The sequence below is a fragment of the Anas acuta genome, chromosome 12 (genome assembly GCF_963932015.1).
Source record: "Anas acuta chromosome 12, bAnaAcu1.1, whole genome shotgun sequence".
In the NCBI taxonomy this organism is placed as follows: domain Eukaryota; kingdom Metazoa; phylum Chordata; class Aves; order Anseriformes; family Anatidae; genus Anas; species Anas acuta.
The window spans coordinates 19,735,576-19,753,388 of NC_088990.1; the positions used below are offsets into that span (position 1 = coordinate 19,735,576).

At 36.8% G+C, this 17,813-nt stretch overlaps 1 protein-coding gene across 1 annotated transcript in view; it reads left to right on the plus strand.

The window, feature by feature from the left end:
* MYO5A (myosin VA) overlaps positions 1–17,813 on the plus strand; it is a 101,966-nt gene that overhangs the window by 75,203 nt on the left and 8,950 nt on the right. Inside the window, exons 25-36 of the mRNA XM_068695253.1 lie at positions 368–481; positions 2,247–2,393; positions 3,176–3,229; positions 3,875–4,102; positions 6,842–6,942; positions 7,504–7,584; positions 9,510–9,708; positions 11,361–11,435; positions 13,432–13,525; positions 15,064–15,210; positions 15,592–15,746; positions 17,420–17,509. Of these exons, the coding sequence (XP_068551354.1) occupies positions 368–481; positions 2,247–2,393; positions 3,176–3,229; positions 3,875–4,102; positions 6,842–6,942; positions 7,504–7,584; positions 9,510–9,708; positions 11,361–11,435; positions 13,432–13,525; positions 15,064–15,210; positions 15,592–15,746; positions 17,420–17,509 (1,485 nt within the window). The remainder of the gene's footprint in view (positions 1–367; positions 482–2,246; positions 2,394–3,175; positions 3,230–3,874; positions 4,103–6,841; positions 6,943–7,503; positions 7,585–9,509; positions 9,709–11,360; positions 11,436–13,431; positions 13,526–15,063; positions 15,211–15,591; positions 15,747–17,419; positions 17,510–17,813) is intronic.

Below are 17,813 nucleotides of genomic sequence, written 5' to 3' on the forward strand. Positions count from 1 at the left end.
GGAAAAAATATTCCTCACTGTAACATCTGGAAATTTAGAGAATTGCTGCCCGTGCTTTCCTACCTTGCTTGCACCTTTCCTATAAAGTGAGCCTTTCTTTCCCAAGAAGTGCTGTATTGCTGCTTGATTCTGCTTTCTGCAGGAATACTTGCTACTACAGGATCTGACCCGTCTCCATAAATTTGATTGTGAACTACGTCTCACAGGCTTTAGATGACACAAGAGACCAGAATCAAAAACTTTTTCTTATAAATTGTGATAGCTCTGGAATTACACTGAAAATATTACAAGCTAACTTGTAAGTTATGAAGAAACAGTCACAGGCAAAAGCATATAGCAGTATTGATTTGTTTCATTTGCACTCCAGAGCATCCCCAAGCCTGGACACAAAAGAACGGATTCGACTCACAGTAGCAATGAATCTGAATATACTTTCAGCTCTGAGATCACAGAAGCAGAAGACTTACCACTGAGGATGGAGGTAATGTTTAAAAAAAATTGAAACAACAATAACAAAACAAACAAAACCCACAGCTTTTCATTGATCAGTGGCTGAGCTCACTCGGAGAATGTACTTTCCCTTGGCATATGCAGTAATATAAATCCCAGATTATTTTAAAATATTCAGAAATATGAGTCTCTTTAATGGATAATAATCATGAATAAGTGCTGTGCAACTCCAAGCCATTCTCAGTATGTTCCAAGATAACTCCTCGTTTTGTCCCTTCTCAGTCCTACAGGAGTGAGACTGCGAAAACAGCAGCGAGCTGTCAAGTTTGTGGTCTATGCTTGGTAGTTGGCAGGTGCAAAGCTTTTCCTGTGCCTACTAGAGATTTTCTTAACTGAGCAATCCCACAACTCACTCCATTTGCCCTCTGTCTAGGTTAGTTATCTCCACAATTGGTTTTACAGGCTGTTGTTACTGTTTCTGAAAGCTTCCACAGAAAGTGATTTTATACAAGTGATGCAAATACCATGACAAATTCATGCTGACACTATTCTGAGCAGAGGCTTTCAGAGTTTGCCTTCCCACTTATTTCACTTTGCAGAATTGTTTCAGAAAGGTGCTCCTATCTTTATGGACAGTCAGGAAAAAGGCAGTGCAACTGATTGGATCTCACATACATGCCAAAAGTCATCTTTTCCTTTGGCCAGTAGACATAATTAATTGTTGTTCTACAGCCAGTTTTATTTTTTTGAATGTAAGTTTTTTTTTTTTTTTAAAAAAAAAAAAGGTAACACAGGAATGTAAATAAACGCAGCACTGGGAAATTAAATTGTATTCATTTAACCCCTTAAAATTTCAAACTCCAGTATGATTCTAGATTAATAATACGGATTAATGACAAAACCATACCAAACGGTAGAGACTGTCTCATTATAAAACAATAAAGCTAGAAGCTCAAAGTCCATTTTCTTTTTCCTGAGCTGTTGGTATAGTTTATGAGTCTTCCCCTCAACAGGAAGATGAAGTGGAAATGACTGTGCTTGCTTAACTGCTACAGTCATTATTATTAATTTTCTAGTTGCCTTTCTAGGCTTCAAAATTTTATGGTGCACTTCATAGAGAGTGCTTTAATCTTCTTGCTACATAAAGTACAAAATGGCTGACGAACAATTTCTGATGCATCTTCAGGTTACAAATGCTGGTCCTTGCCCAGAAAATAGCAAGAAAGCTAGTGTACTAGTCCCAGAACAGGCCCTTTAATTAGCATAATAAAAGGAAAAAGGCATAAAATATATCTTCTAGAACCTTTTTGTGTCACATCCCACTAAATTACCCTGGTTAATCAAGGATCTAAATCTATACTCACAGAGAGAGTTCTCTGTATCTGAAGAATTTACTGGAGGTATAATTTAAAATGTGGAAAAAAAAGAAAAGTGCCTGCTTACGTTTGCTTTCCTAGTGAGTCTAACCACAGACTTTTTTTTCTCCTTCCCCCCTCCAAACAAGTAAGAATAAAAGGTATGCTTAATTGTAGACCTCTGTCTGCTAGGTTGTCTCTAGTGCTTTCTTTTGCTAGGCTTTAGGCTTAGATATGTTTTATGCTAGTAGATCCTTCTTTTGAAATAGCGTTCTGACAGCTGATGAAACATTTTAGATGCCAGTAGTGAACTATCAAAGTCAAGTAACATTTCTATGTGCCTTTCTTTTCCCCAGTCTGTTTCCCTTCTTTACTCACAGTATTGCTTCCTTTTGCTGTGGAAGTGGAATACTTCTTGACTTTCTTCTGTTCTTTCTAAAGCAGGAACCAAGTGAGAAAAAGGCACCATTGGACATGTCTCTGTTCCTCAAGCTGCAGAAACGGGTTACAGAGCTGGAGCAAGAAAAGCAATCCCTGCAAGATGAACTGGACAGAAAGGAAGAACAGGCTCTTCGTGCTAAAGCTAAGGTGGACTCCTTCTAGCTGATCAAATGCTGACTCTAGCGTATCCCTTCTTGTGAAATATCAGCTGTGTAACTGCTGACTGGCTTTAACTAAACCTGTATCTTCCCCTAGTACTTGCTGTATTTTCCACAAGTTTTATGCTAGGGACTGATGATTTACTTTTCAAAGGTCCCTGAGATCCTATGATAGAAGTTAGCAGGAACCAAAAGCACTTGGGACTTTTTTTTTTTTAATAAAAAGTCTGGTTTTATTAAAGAATAGCATTATAGCACTTTTCTTAAACACTGGAGAGAATAAATAATTGTTACTTTTAGGTGGAGAAAGAAATGCTTGCAGGCAGAGTAAGTGTTTCAATCAGGATGAAGAACCAAAATGCTGGGGTTAGACAGGCTTGCTTACAAGACTTTATTTGAAGTTTTCCTCTGATTTGGCCTCTATTTATGAAAATATTAAACCAATTTTGATGGTTGTTTCTTGTTCCTCTCCAGCTAGTGGATATCTTGAGCATCCTGGCACTCATCCTGCTCCGTTTTACTACCAATGGCAGTATCATGATTTGTACGTGATTTTATTTACATTAACCAGTTAACTGTCATAAACCCATAAATAAGTGAGACAATGACAGTATTCAACTTAAAGTACTCACGAGTACCAGAAGGAGTATTTTCCAGTTTTGTAGGAAAATAATTTCAGCTCCTTTTCATTTTTCTGCCTCAATTATATTAATGAACAGAAAGGATTGTTTGTGTGTTTGTTTTCTCACTCTTGTCTATGTTATATCACAGGAGGAGGAAAGGCCTCCAATAAGAGGTGCGGAGTTGGAGTATGAGTCACTCAAGGTAAATATAAAAAGGAGTTTTCTGTTACTTTCTAGTGAGAATATTGCCAGCAATTCTGTTTGCTGGCATAGCATATTGCGTCGGCCTCACTGTTTCAGCATATTAGCAGGAAAAACTGGAACAAAAATTTCTCAGCTAGTGTTTTATTGTTTTGAGGTATAGGATGTGTGGCTGGGGCTGCAGAACAAAAAGATCACCCTAAAACAGGGGTATTTCTCTTTGAAATAGTTAGCACAACTTGCAAGTTAATTTGCGCAAAAATAGTGATGTGATTCCAAACACATTATTTAAATTTATGCATACTTTAGATCACTAAAAATATAAGTATTTCCTAATAACGCTGAATGATGCAGAATCTTCTTAGCCTGCTGTCCGCTGTTTGTTGGGAGCTTTACTTTGTTATTGCTGTTAAAGGAAGAATAGGGGGAAAATAGTAATTGTTTTTCCTTCAAATTTGTATGATTCATGTATATGAGTTCTGATTTTGCACTTGAGACAAAAGGTAGCCCTATCAGTGAAATCCTCTCAGGCATGCTATTCACAGTCGTCAGGAGGCTGGGGACAGGGGAGAGACTGACTGGTGTGTTGCAGTTACTCGATTTTTACCATGCTGCTGGGTGATGGGATTGTCCCTGTTTATTGCAGCGTCAAGAACTTGAATCCGAGAATAAAAAACTGAAGAATGAGTTGAATGAGCTGCAGAAGGCCCTCACAGAAACACGATCTCCAGAGGTAACTGCTCCTGGTGCCCCAGCATATAGAGTCCTCCTGGATCAGCTAACTTCAGTAAGTGAGGAACTTGAAGTACGCAAGGAAGAAGTCCTCATCCTGAGGTCTCAGCTGGTCAGCCAGAAAGAGGCAATTCAACCCAAGGTAAATAGTAGTCAGCAAATGTGCTCTGTAGTAAAGCTACATTACATAACTGACGTGCTCGATTTAGTGTAACAACATGCTTGAAAAGGTAGAAAAAATGATCTACGTTTCAAAGCCTTTCTAAGTATAATCCATTGATCCAGTATTAGTGCTCAAATTGCAGCAGTCCAAACTGGGAGACTCTCTTAATAAACCAGCCTTGGGTTATCTACCAGCAGTCATGTAAAGATCATACCAGGCTGGCAGATACTGACAGTCTGACCAGGATCTCCTCAGACCCTTTTAACAATGCAGAAATCTCATTTGGCGCAGCATCGTATCTCTAGTGAGTTATGTAGCTTGATTGGAAAATTTACTTCAGTTTGCAGGAATTCTTTTCAATTAACAGCTCAGCAGGAAGTGCAAGGACCAATTTTTGCTAAATCTAAGCAGGATCGTAAATGATTACACATAAGTAACAATAAAATTGTGTAAAGGTAACCATGAAGGTGTTATGAATTCAGTATTATTATGCTTGATATGTGTAATATGATTGAGAAGAGTAAATAACCCCTGAAATGTGTATCTTTTAAAAAATAATGATGAGATACTTAGAAAAGTAATAGCTTTGAGAATAAGTTGTTCAGCCTAAAAAGTTATCAGGTAAATTATTAACTAGTTATTTCTATTGAACTGAGTTACGAACTGGTGTTCCATGATGGCGGCAAGGAATTGACAGATACGTCCTTTCTTTCCGTTGTTACTGCAGAAATATGTTTATGTATGTCCTAAATCGATTGAAAGTCTGTGATGCATGAAGGTGTGCTTATCTTGTTCTAAATGCTTAATTATGAAGAAAACAAAACTAATTTTCTATAATATTGGGAACATTATAAATTAATCCTTTAATAGTAAACCCTTCAATAATTTATTCTTAACAATGGTGGGACCCAAGTGTTGTTTTGGGAGATCTGAAGGTGACCGGTGGGATGGCTAAAAGCCAGTTTGCAGATACCTTCTGCTTGTTAGGTTGGACAGTTGCAGCAGACAGAATTTTTAAATGATTTGTTTCTCTTCTTTCTTGCCTTCCAATTTGATTGCCAGGAGGATAAGGTACTTGTTTTATTTCTACAGTTATTAACTAGAACTATTAAATGCTATAAAACAAACAAACAGACAAAACACAAATACTTGAACTGTAATTTCCCTGCTTCTCATAAGTAACCTAAATGTATTTGGAGTTGTTCTTGTAATTTGTTTTGCTGTTATTGCAGAATCTTTCTCATTATCCCTTTCCTGTGTCCCCACCGTCCCCCTCTGCACAAGGGAATAAGTTACTTCAAAATGAGCAGATTTAACAATTGAACCATTGATTTCTGTTAACCTGAACATGAAAGGAACGATTCATGAAGCTATCTGATCAGCTCAATCGATGTATCTTGCTGAGGTTGTTTGAAGAGTATGTGCAGCACTGTGATTTAGGAGTCAGACCTCCGTTGCAAAATCTATAAATTTCACCAAAACATTCCAGAACGGGAAGAATAACCTTACTTTATAGTGCTTTTTATGCAAATAATGTGTTTGTGAGATACACACATTCAGGACTCAAGTTGTGATCTGAAGATACTAGGCAGGAACTGCTGAATGTTTGATTAGAAAATTTAGTACATTTAGGAATATGAGGATTTAGGAAAATGAGGAACTGAACTGACTTTAAATAAGGGCTGTTAAGTATTACAACTACAGCACGTAGGGTATTCTTCAGGATGTAAGAGTAATTAGCATTTCTTTCCATCAGCACAAAAGTAATAAATACATGTAAGCACAACTTGCTAAGGCTAGATAAATTGGCAGGTGAGATGCAGTAGTTTTAATGTGTGTTAAAATAATTGTAGAAAAATCACAAAAATCTCATAATGATGTTGGGAATAATTCTTTGAGGATACTAAATGTTTTAGTAGTTTTTATACTAAATAACATGAATTGCACTAGGCATAGAGACCTGTGCTCCAAAACTTATGTCCACAAAGTTGTTAATATGAATACTTTCTAAAATTTTACACAGGAAAATAGCATTTAATCGTTTTGAAGTCAAAAAGAAAAGTCAAAATTGCATCTCTTACGTTCATTGGAGTCCTGTGGTTTCACTGTAATTATATTCAGAGCAATGACTCAGATTAGACTGGCCTAGTTGACTGTAAACATTTGTTGTGTATTTCAAATTTTAACGAAGGAAAAAGCAAAAGTTCCATGGTAAACATTCAAAACTGAAACAAAAATAGTATTGTGATTATATCTAACTTAAAAAATCTCCAGGCCTTGTAAAATTATTTCCTGCTTTGTCAGAGCACTGAAAATATTTGAAGTGAGGACCTTGTTATGAGATTCAAAAATAACATGTTGCGAAATTATGCTTCTTGAATTTCAGCATTAGTGGCTGTTTCTAGTAATATGAAATTAAATGCAAATTCATGCCTTCATGAAATTTATTTGTTCCTTTTATATGACAAACAAATGAAAAGAGGTTAACACACTTACTGCTTACTAGATAGACTGATATTTTAGCATGCTGCTTGATTCATTTTAAAAGATATACCAAATGGGTGTTGAAATTATAGATTAAACTCCTGCTCCCCAAATACACATGATGATGCTACTCAAGGAGTAACGTTCCCCATGAGTAAAGTAACAAAAATATGGATTCAAAGAACAATTACATTGTTAAATTTACCCTGGAAATCATCATCATTCTTCTTCCAGAATACTATGACAGATTCTACTATCCTCTTGGAAGATGTACAGAAGATGAAAGACAAAGGAGAAATAGCACAGGCATATATTGGATTGAAGGAAACAAACAGGTAAAAGTTCTCTTTATTTAATTTACAATCATTTGGGGATGTACTTTGGCACACTTAGTGTATCATGTTCAGTAAGCTGCATTCACCTAAGTCTAGATTCTTAGAGAACACTTGTAGTTGTGTTTATAATTTGATTTGTTTAGTAAAACTGCTGTATGCAGTACTTGAAATGCTTAAGAAATAATGGGGACGTGCAAAATCAAGCTTCCTGGATATGCATTTTCTTAGCATTTAATTGGCTATGTAGTTCAAATTGGGTGCCATTCACCATGCTGTTTTTTTTTTTTTTAACCTTTTGTCCAGTAGTTGTCACAGCAGACTGTCATAATACATATATCATAACAGCATGAAATGCTATAACCAGTTTGGCTAACACCAAGAACTGAATTTCATCACTTAGAAGAAATACCTATAAACAAGAGAAGTATTTTGATAATTTGTTTTAGAACATTTTTTCTTTCTCGTTTCTAGTAACTGTTATTTAGAGTGTAATGTCCTTAACATGTCATTTCATCACCATCATGTATCTCTCTTGTATTTTTTAAACACTTTTCTTGGAAGGCAATCTCCCCAGGACTATCATATGCTGAATGAGGACGGAGAACTTTGGCTGGTTTATGAAGGGTTAAAACAAGCCAACAGGTTACCAGACTTCTCAGAATGTTTGTTCTTCATTTGCGTCTTCTTTTCTAGCTAACTGTGCCCCTTGCTTTAGCTACAGCATTTCTTATGCTTAGAAAAAAAAAATATTCATTGGAAGGAAATCATCATACATTGTGCAAATTAGAGTTTTCTCAAACTTAGTCCCCAACTTTGTCTACTTTTCAAGTTATATTCCTTAAGAAGTTAAGACGGTGGCAACAACTAATAGGTAATTCATAAGAATACTTGCACAAAAACGGACTATAAAATACCAGAAGATCCACAACTGGAAGAGATTTTTAACTGTGTATTATTTGTCTGCCTTTATGTTGGATAGCAAAATCAATGTCCTGTACAGTTTGTCAGCCTAAAGTAGTGCAATTGTTTCCGTAATTGTAAAGCTACTGGTGGAAAAGCTTCCGCATACTCTTTACTTCCAAATATTTGTATCTTACTCCCCTTACTCCAACTCAAATTCAGTAAATTTAATGTTCTTCTCCCACATCTCTCTGTGCAAGATTCAAAATGTAACACATGAAAGCCAACAAAGAGAGAAGTTATCTCTAGTTCATCCTGGTGCTGTTCAGACCTCAGTACAATCGCTGCAGTTGCTGCAAAGGCCACATGCTGGTCAGGTCACTGCTGCAATTCACCTGGTTAGGGAGTTCAGTTCTGGCTGTGTGCATGCCTGGGCCCCCTGTTCCTAAATGTGTCCCAGACTTCTAGAGTGGTCTGTAGTTGTGTGCTGGCACCTAATTCAACAGATTTGCAGTGCTAATTTTCTTAAATATACACATTTGATACCAGTAACTACAAAAGGAGCTATTTTGCAATGAATGCTACTAACTGGAGTCTTTCCTTTCCTTGTGCTTACAAATTCTGAACCTAACACTGTTGTGTCAGTCTGTGAAGGTCTAACTTAGAGCAAGTGTTCTGCAGAGTGTGACGTGAGAGTGATCACTCTGTATGTCTTCTTTCTTGTGCTGGCACTGTAGAGACAACAAGCTCTATAGTAAATGGCAGAGCAATGCAAGTAAATGACTACTTGCCTTCGCGTGCTTGATCAGTCTGGTTACTAATAAATGTGCCTGCCTTATGCATATTTAAACCCTGAAAGATTGTCTAATTGAACACTAGAAGCCTGTAGTAGTGTCACATCCTGTGTGTGTATATTTATGAAATAATGAGTCAGAGCACTTGGACAGTGCCTTGCAAACAGGAGCTAAATCCACACAGTGCTGCTTTGAAGAAGGTTCTTACGTGTTGTTCCCATTTCACATAAGAAGAATTTGAGACGTGATTTGCTCAAGGGGAAAGAGTGAGTCAGTAGCGAGGGTAAAGTAGAGATCCTGTATCTCAGTCCTGAGTTTGGTTCTGTCGTTAACCTGCCTGTATAAATGACAACCCTCTTCAAAACGTTTATTTTAGCGTAAAAGTAAAAACTATTATTTTACTGTAATCAAATGGTTTCTGACTGAACTCTGACGGAAAAAAAAGATTTTCCTTTGTTAATATCACAGGGACCTAGCTTAAGAGAATACACTGTCTTCATCTGACACAGTTTATATGATTTGATTAGAGGTAGAACCTCTCTAACCTTATTAAAAACAGAGGCAGTCTGTGAAGATGTAGTAATGCTTTTCTTACCACACATTCTCCGTGGTACCATACATGCAGTATGTGTTCAATCACAAAGGAAATGCAAAGCATTGTCACCATTAGTTTCTCTCCACTTTTTGATCATACAAACGTAATTTAATTAGAAGGCATATTGAAGGGTTTAAAGAGTACTCTGCCTTTTTCATTTTCCTTTGCAAGCCATAGCTAATTGTTCCTGAGCAGCAGCTAAAGCTTTAGACTCCCTCTGAGAATTTGGGATGTGACTTTCTGAGTGTGTACTTACAATTGTTGCTCAACTTCCTTAGGCTGCTGGAGTCTCAGCTTCAGTCGCAGAAGAAGAGCCACGAGAATGAACTGGAATCACTGCGAGGAGAGATCCAAAGTCTGAAAGAAGAAAACAATCGCCAGCAGCAGCTCTTGGCACAGAATCTGCAGCTGCCCCCAGAGGCCCGGATTGAAGCCAGCCTGCAGCATGAGATCACCCGGCTGACAAACGAAAACTTGGTAAGAGCAATGATGCTGCTGGAGCAGGCATGGGGACTCACAGACTTGTCTGTGCCTGTAAATTCTCATCAATTTTCAGATGGCAGCCTTCCATAAAAAAAAAAAAATGCTTGAGTTGCAGGGGTTTTTTTTGGTTTTTTGTTTTTTTTTTAGGTAAGCTAATGGGGGAGAGAGACTAATGACTGCTGATGAACTCATATTATTTTGGGGAATTTGTTAGCTTGTGGTGTGGAAAAAGCTCATGGATCCCAGCGTAACAGAAGTGCTTTCAACTGATGAGTTTAATCATCCCTAAATAGAATGATTGATATCCATGGAACTCATAAAAAAATTATTGGCAAGCAGTGGTGTTTAGTCTGAAGTACATTAGTTTATTTTGTTGAAAAACACAAATATAGTTTTTTAATTCTTCAATGTACCTTGTCTTCCCATTTCCCTCCCTGCTTGAAGCTACACAGATTATGCACTGTGTTATAAGCTCCAGCTATTCAGTATGTTTTATAGAAACAAACAGTTCCAGAAAAAGAAACCTGGTTGGAAGTCACTTGGCTGATTGGTGTTCCTTGTTGACTGCACAATATTTTCACATGAAAGAAAGGTCAGGTGAAACTCCTTTCCAGGTGAAGGCATATGTTCATCATGTACAGCCTAGTTCACTTCTGGGGAAATTTTCCAAAGAAAATTGTTCAACCTATATTGAAATATCATTGGCTTATCGCTGTTTATTAGCCTGGAATTTCTTTGTATAGTTTCTTCTTTGTAGTAGAATGAACCACACTACTTCAGGGAGAAAATTCCTAGCTCTGAGTGTAATTTCTTCCTCTAATCAAGCCACAGTGCAGTCTTTCCTGCTTACATATGTTAGAAAAGTTCTAGTTGTAGAGCTGTTGTCTTAGAACCAAATGTTTTGAGGACAGCAACAGATAATTCATCTAATAGATCTTGGAAAATTGGTTGAAAGTATATTGTAAAATTGTCTCTCACTGGAAAAGGTAAATGGTGATTGTTTCTATCTTGGACAGCTCCCTCCTGCTGCTTAGTCATGTATTATGAGTTTTAACTTTCTTTTCCACCAAGAGAACTACTCATCACATTCTGAGTTCCCAAGATAAAAGACATGTAATTACATCTCAGGGGAGTTCTCCTTCTTTTCAAATACAGTGAATGTAATTTTACCTGTTAAATGTAGACTCATTCATTAGTATTTCACTTCAGATATTTGAGTATTGCAAGGTTCCAAGTTGGGAATATACTTGTTTTCCTCTCCTAGCCCTAAAGTAGGAGGCTGTGTTTTTATTTATTTATTTATTTACAGGTTTTCCAGATGTGATATTAGAATTGCAGTATTTACTGCAATCCCATCTTTATTACCAGAAGAAACTGTCCTTTTCAGCTTCTGGCAAAGGTTACATTCCAGATTTTCATGGTATTATTACAGGCCATTTTCAAAAGATCTGACTGTTCTGCAACTCATCTACATTAACTTCTATCTGGGAGAGGCTGGAGTCAGCACCACGCCTAAGAACTCAACTACCTAAAAATTAGAGATCCTTGAACATGTTTAAATCTCATTTCATTTATTTATATAGTGCTTACTGAAGTATTAGCGTCTCAAAAGGAGGGAGAAAAACAATCCTCTGCCTATTTTACAGTTTTATGAGGAATTGTATGCAGATGATCCCAAGAAGTATCAATCGTACCGGATTTCACTTTACAAACGGATGATTGTATGTAGATCACGTGAACCCTGTTTCTCTGTTGTCTCGTTCGCTATTTCTGGACCCCACTAATTGACAAGCAGGCTGCCTCCCTTCTTGCCTTTCAAAGGAGATTCCCTGCAGAGAGCTTCACAATGCCAATTACATCTCTCACTGCTTTTTTTGTTAGTCTTAGTGTCTTCTCTGTAATCTGTGTCTGCATCTTTTTGATGCATAGTTTTGTTACTAATATGTCTTGCATTGTCAGCAAAGCAGTTTCTTTTTTGAACACTATTTAATACTGCCTTTATGCCCTGAAAAAGAAGTATGTGATGCAAAAGATGCTCAATTTTAAGGTCCACTGTTCGCTTTAAAACTTTGATACATTTAAAATCAGCTCAGCAAAATAGAGGCCTGATCATGCAGAGATGAATGCTGCCTGCAGATGTGAATAGCAAAATCTTAGTTTGAATTTCTTCGTGGATCTCCTTACAGTGCTGACATCTGATGCAAACAAATCTATCAGAATCAAAATGCTAAACTGTTTAATCAGGAAGTTTATAATTAGTATTTTTCAAAAATGAAAAATCTTAAGGATAAAAGGGGAAATAATAAAAAGAATTGATCTCCATAATAATTAACGATAATGAGTAGATAGAGCACAATACCTAAACTTGAAAGAGTATCATTTATGAAATTCCAGATCTCAATGAGATGTGAAATGTTTAATTTGTTTAGAGGAACCAGAGAAAGAACTGCATTTCTCCTCACATGTTTGTTGTTCAGGAATCACATCCCTTCACACACATTTTCAAAAGTCTGTTACAATTGTGTGTATTTTTTAATTAAATTGGAAATTGTTATATCTGACTATATTTGTGTTACTAGCAGGATTTCTGTTGTAAAATTTACCACTGCATTGAATACGAAGCATGGCCTTGAATCTTCTTTCAACAGGCCTATTATCTTACTGCTTCTACTGCTTAGTGTATTATATTAGATTATAAACTCTACTACATGACAGAGAGCAATTTTTTGCCTAATTCTAAGTTGTTGCCACTGTTGCATTAATATTTTTCAATACTTTTAGAAAAAGCATAGTTTCTGTCATGATGCTTTTGATGCAAGGAGCTCGTGGTTCCTTATTTTCTTAACAGTGCAAGCAAGTGCTTACAAAAGAGTGTTTTCTTAAAGCTACTTTCAAACCCTTATTCTGCAATGACTTTCTGATTTTTTGAGCTTGGGGTTTTGGTTCCTTTATAAAGACTTTTTTTTTTTTTTTTTTTTTTAATTACGTGGTTATTTTGTGAATGCACTAGCATAGGTCACACAAACATTCAAAGAAGGATTGCTGGGGAGTGTTCCTGGAAGGAAAAATACTGCTTTATTGAAACAATAGGACTTTTAGGTGGTTGGTGTTGTTCAAGTACAGAATATAAAGAAGCTTCCTGTAGGACTCCAGTTCCAGTTTAAGGAAATGTGATGACAGTAAGTAATAGGGAGATGGCAGAACATTATTAGAAATGTTGTATATTTTGATGTTTGATGATTTTGGTACTTTTGAATGCAAGGTATGTTTTTTTTCTGCAGATGTCTCTTGCATATTGTTATAAAATGGATAGGTCTTAATAACAAGTCAGTCCTGTAGGTATGAATAAATGATGCAGAAGTACAGGATAGCTATTTAATAATAAAGAAAATTATCTCAGTGAGGCATTTGGAAGAGCAGGGAGGGAGGACGCATTAGGGAGATGTGTTTGCAGCACAGACATTTGTCTCCTTCCATAAGAACTGACCTAGTTTTGAGTGTCTGCAGAGTAAACCTGAAAGCTTTGCCGTTGTCATGCTGCAGATAACTTAATAATATTTGCAAAATTTGTCTTGTAGTGTACCAGCTTGCAAACCTCAGCCAGAGGATGGCACCACTGTTCAGCTTTCCTACCACCTTGTAAATTCTAACTGATTTGTCTCTGTCACGTTATGACATTTTCTCCTATCTTAATCTTTCTCTCATTCTAATTTACAGGATTTAATGGAACAACTTGAAAAGCAAGACAAAACTGTTCGAAAATTAAAGAAACAGTTGAAAGTATTTGCTAAGAAGATCGGTGAACTTGAAGGTACTTTTATATTTTGAGAGAAAGTGAAAGATATATATTTTTTTCTGTGATCCAGTCGTCATTATATCCATCTGTCTTACTGGGCAGAAAGATATGAACTCTTTAGCAGCATTAGCCTGTATTAATTGATTACAAAAACAGGAGATCCACTCAGAGCTCTCTGTGTTCCTTTATAAAGCTGTAGAAGATTTGTCATAATTTGAAAGCAATGAGTAAGAGGAGGCTGATGCTTCTCTGAAGGCAGAAACCATTTGAACATAAAGGAGTGTTACCTGGTGTATTTGTGTACTCAAAGACAGTATCTGTTTTTGTCAAGATTAAAGCAATATTAAGTATGAACCAGATAGAAAAATTCACAAAGAAAAACTGTGTAAATTATTTCTATCACTGGAGCCAAGAATGCTGAGGTTGCTTTTTTCCACTTGAGGTTTCCTTTTTTAGAGGCTGGCCAGACTTGAATATCAGAATGCTAAGATATGCACTAAGATAATTTTATTTTTATGAACTTCAAAGAGAGTTGCCTTAGGATCTCAGGACTGCTGAGACTGAGAACTTATTATGTCTCTGCATAAGTGAAATCATTGTAATTGTTAAAAGGGGTTAATAATGTTAAAAAGTTAAAATATTAATTTGTTTTCAAATAACTCCGATCCTAACCTTACAGAAGCTTTTTATGGTCATCACTCTCTAGAAACAAACTCATTGGCTAATTAAGTGTTTTGTTGCGTATTGAGATGGAAATTAGTGACTTTGTAGTCTTCTGCACTCCACTGTTTGAAAAGAACAGGGCAGTCAGTGATATCAAGTTAAACGTGAATAAACGACTGTATATTAGTCTTTGGTTACTGGTAGCTCCAGTTTGGATTTCTACGTTCTGTATCCCATTTTACAGGTGTATACATTTAGTGGATTTACAGGATGCACAACAGTTTGCAGAGATTCAGCTAGGAGGGTTGTGAGAAGAGGATGTAGCTTTCATGGGATGAAATCAAGTTCTGCTTTTCAAAAACAAAATTCTTTCTTTCACCTAACAGTCCTTACCTTGATCCACAAATTTTCTCGCTTTTGCTCTTTCATATTCTTTACCAGCCTGCTGGAGTGTGTGTAGCATTGTTGTATGAATGCTTGGTTGCTGGTCGAGGTAAACCTATCACAATAGGTAACAAAGATCAGGCTTAAAAAATCCTGACATTTTGCAGAAAAATTAACAGTGACCCTTGCAGTGTTAATCTGGAATCAACTGATTTTGATCAACTAATATAAAATCATGCTTTTACATGATAAAATTCAAGGTATCAGCCATTAGTGTATTAATGGATGTCATTCATACACTTCCACTCTTCTTCAATACACATTTGTAAGGAATCAGTCTTCTTGTTTAATATGAGTTTTGTTGCTAGGTGTTACCCTGAACCAAAGAAAAACATGGATTAGTTTTATATGATGGAATTCTTCATTAGAAATGTTAAACTTTCTTTTGACATGCATTAGTTTCACTAGAAAACATTATATTGTTTCTTTTCATTTTCCTTCTGAAGTGGGGCAGATGGAGAACATATCACCTGGACAAATCATTGACGAACCTATTCGTCCAGTCAACATTCCACGGAAGGAAAAGGACTTCCAGGGGATGTTAGAATATAAGAAGGAAGATGAACAAAAACTGGTCAAGAATCTTATTTTAGGTAAGCATCTTTCCCATTTGAAGCCTGCCATGCTCACACATACTCTGAAAAACAAAGTGAACGTAGGATGCACAGCGTTATTTTGGTTTCAACAGATTTCAATCTATCTAAAATTTCTAAATGTCTTTTGTAACCTAATCTTCCTTCCTGATTAACATAGTATGTGTTATTGTGTCCACATACTTTTAGCAGCCATTTACATTCTGTTCTGATATTTTGTCAAGGAAGTGGCTCATATATTCTTCTTAGTTTTGTTGTTAGTTTTTCACTGGCCATATGTAGATACATATGTACAATTATCGGTGAAGTTGCAATTACAGTGTATAACAGTTTCCAGTGAATTTATGGATGACAAAATAATGTGTGTTTGTTCTTCCCAAGAGCTGAAACCACGTGGGGTAGCTGTCAACCTGATTCCAGGACTACCTGCATATATTTTGTTCATGTGTGTACGCCATGCAGATTACCTTAATGATGACCAAAAAGTGCGGTCCTTGTTGACTTCCACTATCAATGGCATCAAAAAAGTGTTGAAGGTTAGTCTCCTTGGGTTAGGAGAATGTTGAGAATTTCCTTTTGATTTTATGTTAGAGGAGTGAGGAAGGGACTTCCAGTGCATTGGTTCTGGATTTCTAATCAGTAAACTCTTCCCACTGAAGTTACAAAAAGTTGTGTTAGCAAGCAACAAATTGCAGTGATAACATTTTCTTCACGTAGTACCACAGATGCTTTGAATCAATGAAAAAAAGACTAGTTTATTATTGTTTTGAATAGTCGTCCCCCTTGAAGCTCTGCCTTTAAAGCTTTGGATGCAGTCACTTGCATAGTGAGTCTTTGTAAGTCTTTTCCAGAGCACTTAATCAAAATGCTTCATTTGCAGTATTGGTTCACAGATTTCCTCATTTGCTTCATCTGCAGATTTTGTTGATGATAATGCTGCTGCCTGAAGTCTTTGCAATGAGTTGGCTAGAAGAGTGTAGGCCATGGGGTATGGTGAAGGCAATAATAAGAGATAAAGATGCTTTATGCTCTGTAGAGACTTTTTAGTTTTTAAATAAAACAGATGTGCTCAAAAAAACAAGCTACATGTTTTGAAAAAAACGTTCAGTAAATAGTCCAACAGGAGCTTAGATATTCAATAGAAATTTCTGAACAAACATAAGAGAATGAAGTGCATGCTATAGAGGTCTGAAATTTTTATTACTCAGACAGATTGTACAAGACTCTATGTTTTACTGTGAGGAGGATTTGTCATTTTGTTCTGTTTTCCACATCAGGCTCCCAACATGGTCATGATGTAAGTGACATTGATCAAAACTGAATTATTCTCAGCTCCTCCTGCTGGCCATGCATCATTCCCATCCTTTGTGTTGGGAATTCTCACAAGTCATTGTGATGCAGAAAGGTTTTTTTGGGAATACAGAATCACAGAATGGCTGAGGTTGGAAGGGACCTCTGGTGATCATCTAGTCCAACTTTCCTGATCAAGAAGGGTCCCATAGAGCAAGTTACGCAGATCCTGTGCAGACAGCTTTTGACTATCACCAGGGAGGAGAGTGCTGGAGCAACTCTGGACAACCTGTTCAGAGTGTTTAATCACCTTCACAGTAAAGAAGTTTTTCCTCATGTTCAGACAGAACATCATTTGCCTTTGTTGAATTTCGAGGGGTTCCTCTGTGCCCATTTCTCCAGCCTGTCAAGATGCTTCTGAATGGCAGCACAGCACTATGGGGTTGTAAACCACTCCTCCCAGTTTTGTATCATCACAAGACTTGCTGAGGAGGAACACTATCCCTTCATCCAAATTATTGATGAAAACGTTAAACAATACTGGACACAGTATTAACCCCTGGGGGACACAGCTAGCTACATGCCTCCAGCTGGACTCTGCCACTGATTGCAACGCTCTGAGACGTGCCATTCAGACAGCTCTCAATCCAGCTCACCGTTCACCTGTTCAGCACACAGCTACACACACTACAGCACACAACTACTACACAGAGCAGTTAAGAATGGTTTTGTAAAAACAGGGTGTTTTAATAGTACTTTGTCAAAATCCTGCTTTTCTAATATGTCACTGAAATACAGTTTTACAAAACATCAGAATCTGAGTAGCTACAAGAAAATGGATTTTAAGTGTTTGTCTAATACTTTATTATTTTACTCCCCTTATTAGTCTTTGCTGAAATGTGTTTGTTTTTATCTTCAGAAAAGAGGTGATGACTTCGAAACGGTGTCATTCTGGCTATCCAACACCTGCCGATTTTTGCACTGTTTGAAACAATATAGTGGAGAAGAGGTAAGCAGTGCTCCTACTCTCTTTTCTTTTGCTCTACAGTAATGTTGTGAGCACTACACTTTGACAAAATCCTGAAATATCTCAACATTTAGTCAAAGCTTCTTAAAACAGCTGCGATTTCTGGAATGATGGTTATGATGTAATTGGAAAGCACTAGGAGATAAAATTTGATCCAGTTTCACTTTATTGCAGGCTAGGGCGCTACAGGTTAGATGGCATTGTACTCTTGAAGGTGCTAACCCAGATTAAGTAGAAGAATCTATATGCTATCATTATGATGTTTGGTAATGATTCACTAAAATTC